At 45.8% G+C, this 3,557-nt stretch overlaps 1 protein-coding gene across 3 annotated transcripts in view; it reads left to right on the top strand.

Annotated features, from left to right (window-relative positions):
• Positions 1-3,557, top strand: part of NUP98 (nucleoporin 98kDa) — a 138,599-nt gene that overhangs the window by 128,416 nt on the left and 6,626 nt on the right. For all 3 annotated transcript variants that reach the window (XM_011956754.1, XM_011956756.1, XM_011956755.1), the window contains one exon: positions 898-1,139. In XM_011956754.1, the coding sequence (XP_011812144.1) occupies positions 898-1,139 (242 nt within the window). The remainder of the gene's footprint in view (positions 1-897; positions 1,140-3,557) is intronic.

Below are 3,557 nucleotides of genomic sequence, written 5' to 3' on the forward strand. Positions count from 1 at the left end.
CCACGCCCGGCTAATTTTTTTTGTATTTTTAGTAGAGACGGGGTTTCACCATGCTAGCCAGGATGGTCTCAATCTCCTAACCTCATGATCCACCCGCCTCGGCCTCCTGAAGTGCTGGGATTACAGGTGTGAGCCACCGCTCCTGGCCAGCATATCTATTTATAGCTCAGTTTACTGAATACTTTAAGCCCATTGTGGAAACCTGCTCAGAAAGAGAAAAATATTTCTTTCAGAATATTACTGCTCATTGATGATGTACCTAGTCAGCCAAGAGCTCTGATGGAGATGTATAAGGAGGATTAATGTTGTTTTCATGCCTGCTAACACATCTACTCTGCAACTCATGGGCCAAGGAGTAATTCAACTTTCAAGCCTTATATTTAAGAAATACATTTCATAAGACTATAGCTGCCATGTAGATAGTGATTCCGCTGATGGATCTGGGAAAGTAAAGGAAAACCTTCTGGAAAGGATTCACCATTGTAGATGTATTTGTGGGCCAGGCACGGTGGCTCATAGCTGTAATCCCAGCACTTTGGGAGGCAAAGGCAGGCAGATTGCTTGAGCTCCAGGAGTTCGAGACCAGCCTGGGCAACGTAGTGAAACCCAATCTCTACAAAAAATACAAAAATTAGCTGAGCATGGTGGCGTGTGCCTGTATTCCCAGCTGTTTGGGAGGCTGAGGCAGGAGAATCACTTGAACCTGGGAGGCGGAATTTGCGGTGAGCCAAGATCAGACGTTGCACTCCAGCCTAGGCAACAAGAGTGAAACTCCATCAAAAAAAAAAAAAAAGACCTGCAGTTGAAGAGACTGCCCCAAGGGCCACTCTAAGCTGCCTGGGGCAGCCTTCTCCATGAATGAGGATGGGATTTATTCTAGCTTGTCTCTCCCTATAGCATACGTGAGAAGGCTGTTCGAGAGCTGCTTACCCGGCACTGCCAGCTTTTGGAGACCCCTGAATCTTGGGCTAAAGAGACTTTCCTTACCCAGAAGCTCTGTGTACCTGCCGAATGGATTCACGAGGCCAAAGCTGTGCGAGCACACATGGAATCTGACAAGCACTTAGAGGCCCTCTGTTTATTTAAGGCTGGGCACTGGAACCGCTGCCACAAGCTCATCATCCGACACTTAGCTTCTGGTGAGTGCTGGGTCCCACATCTGGAATCACCTCAAATTCTACCAGCCTCTGAACCTCCATAATGGGGTAAGACTGGAAATAAGACTCAACATAGGACATGGCCGTCTTGAGTCAAATCACACTTTGCGAAAGCTCTCTGCAGAAGAGGCTTAGTCAGGATAAGGTGCTAGAGGAGCAGGGGTAGATAGCAGTATTATCATTTCCCAGAAATACCCTTGATGTGTGCTAATATTATTAAGCTCTTTGTTTACTTATGGGAATTTTCTCCAACAGCACCAGAAATAATCTTCTTAAGGACCTGAAACTAGAAATTCTTCACATTTTCCATTGGAGAATTTCAGAATACAGGCCTACCTCATTTTGTTGTACTTTGCGGATACTACATTTTTTACAAATTAAAGGTTTGGAAAACTCTGCACAGAGCAAGTATATTAGCACCATTTTTCCAACATATGCTTGCTTCGTGTCTGTCTCTGTTTCACATTTTGGTGGTTCTCACATTATTTCAGACTTTTTCTTTTGAGACAGAGTCTTGCTCTGTCGCCCAGGCTGGAGTGCAGTGGTGCAATCTCAGCTCATTGCAACCTCCACTTCCCGGGTTCAACCAATTCTCCTGCCTCAGCCTCCCAAGTAGCTGGGATTACAGGTGCCCGCCACCACGTCCGGCTAATTTTTTTGTATTTTTTGTAGAGACGGCGTTTCACCATGTTAGCGAGGGTGGTCTCCTGACCTCGTGATCCGCCCACCTCGGCCTCCCAAAGTGCTGGGATTATAGGCGTGAGCCACCGCGCCAGGCCCCTTTTTCATTGTTATATCTGTTATGGTGATCTGTGATTAGCAGTCTTTGATGTTGCTGTTTTGTTTTGGGTTGCCACCAACTGCTTCCATTTAAGATGGTCAGTTGATAAAGATGCATTTTCTGGCTGCTCCATCAACTGGCCATCCCCATCTCTTTCCCTCTCTTCGGGCCTTCCGATTTCCTAAGACCCAACAATAGCGAAATTAGGCCAGTTAATAACCCTACAATGGCCTCTAAATGTTCAAGTGAAAGGAAGGGTGGCACAACTCTAACTTTAAACATAAAGCTTGAAGTGAGAAGCATGTTGAAAGCCAAGATAGGCCAAAAGATAAGCCTCTTTGCCAAACAGCCAAGTTGTGTTAAAGGAAAGTTCTTAAAGGAAATTCAAAGTGCTACTCCAGTGAACACACAAATGATACGAAAGTGAAACCGCTTTCTGGCTGATGTGGAGAAAGTTTTTGTGGTCTGGATAGATGCAACCAGCCCCAACATTCCCTTAAGCAAAAGCCTAATCTCGCTTCAGTTCTGTGAAGGCTGAGAGAGGTGAGGAAGCTGCAGAAGAAAAGTTTGAAGCTAGCAGAAGTTGCTTCATGGAATTTAAGGAAAGAAGCTGTCTTTCCATCATATTAAAGTGCAAGGTGAAGCAGCAAGTGCTGATGGAGAGCAAATTATCCAGAAGATCTAGCTAAGATCATTGATGAAGATGGCTACACCAAACAACAGATTTTCAGTGTAGATGAAACTGCCTTCTATTGAAAGAAGATGCCACCAAGGATTTTCATAGCTAGAGAAGAGAAGTCAATGCCTGGCTTCAAAGCTTCAAAGGACAAGTTAACTCTCTCTTTAGGGCTAATTCAGCTGGTGATGTTAAGTAGAAGCCAATGCTCATTTACCATTCTAAAAGTCCTAGGGCCCTTAAGAATTATGCTGAATCTTCTCTGCCTGTGCTCTATAAATGGAAAAACAAAGCCTGGATGACGGCACATCTGTCTGTGTGTGTGTGTGTGTGTGTGTGTGTGTGTGTTGAGACAGAGTCTTGCTCAGTCGCCCAGGCTGGAGTGCAATGGCGGGATCTCGGCTCACTGCAACCTCTGCCTCCCGGGTTCAAGCGATTCTCCTGCCTCAGCTTCCTGAGTAGCTGGGATTATAGACACCCGCCATCATGCCTAGCTAATTTTTTTTTTTTTTTTTAATCAGAGATGGGATTTCACCATGTTAGCCAGGCTGGTCTTGCACTCCTGACCTCATGTGATCCACCTACCTCGACCTCCCAAAGTGCGGGGGTTACAGGCGTGAGGTACCGTGCCTGGCCAATGCTGTTATTTTTAAAAATTAATACTTGTGTGATCACCTTTGATTTTTTTAGTGAAGCTTAAAGTGATCAAGACCCATAGTTTAGGCCTGGTGTGGTGGCTCACGCCTGTAATCCTAGCACTTTGGGAAGCTGAGGCAGGTGGAGCACCTGAGGTTGGGAGTTCCAGATCAGCCTGACCAACATGGAGAAACCCTGCCTCTACTGAAAATACAAAACTAGCCGAGTGTGGTGGCACATGCCTATAATCCCAGCTACTTGGGAGGCTGAGGCAGGAGAATCACTTGAACCTGGGAGGCGGAATTTG

Source organism: Colobus angolensis, unplaced genomic scaffold, assembly GCF_000951035.1.
Source record: "Colobus angolensis palliatus isolate OR3802 unplaced genomic scaffold, Cang.pa_1.0 Scaffold424, whole genome shotgun sequence".
Classification (NCBI taxonomy): Eukaryota; Metazoa; Chordata; class Mammalia; order Primates; family Cercopithecidae; genus Colobus; species Colobus angolensis.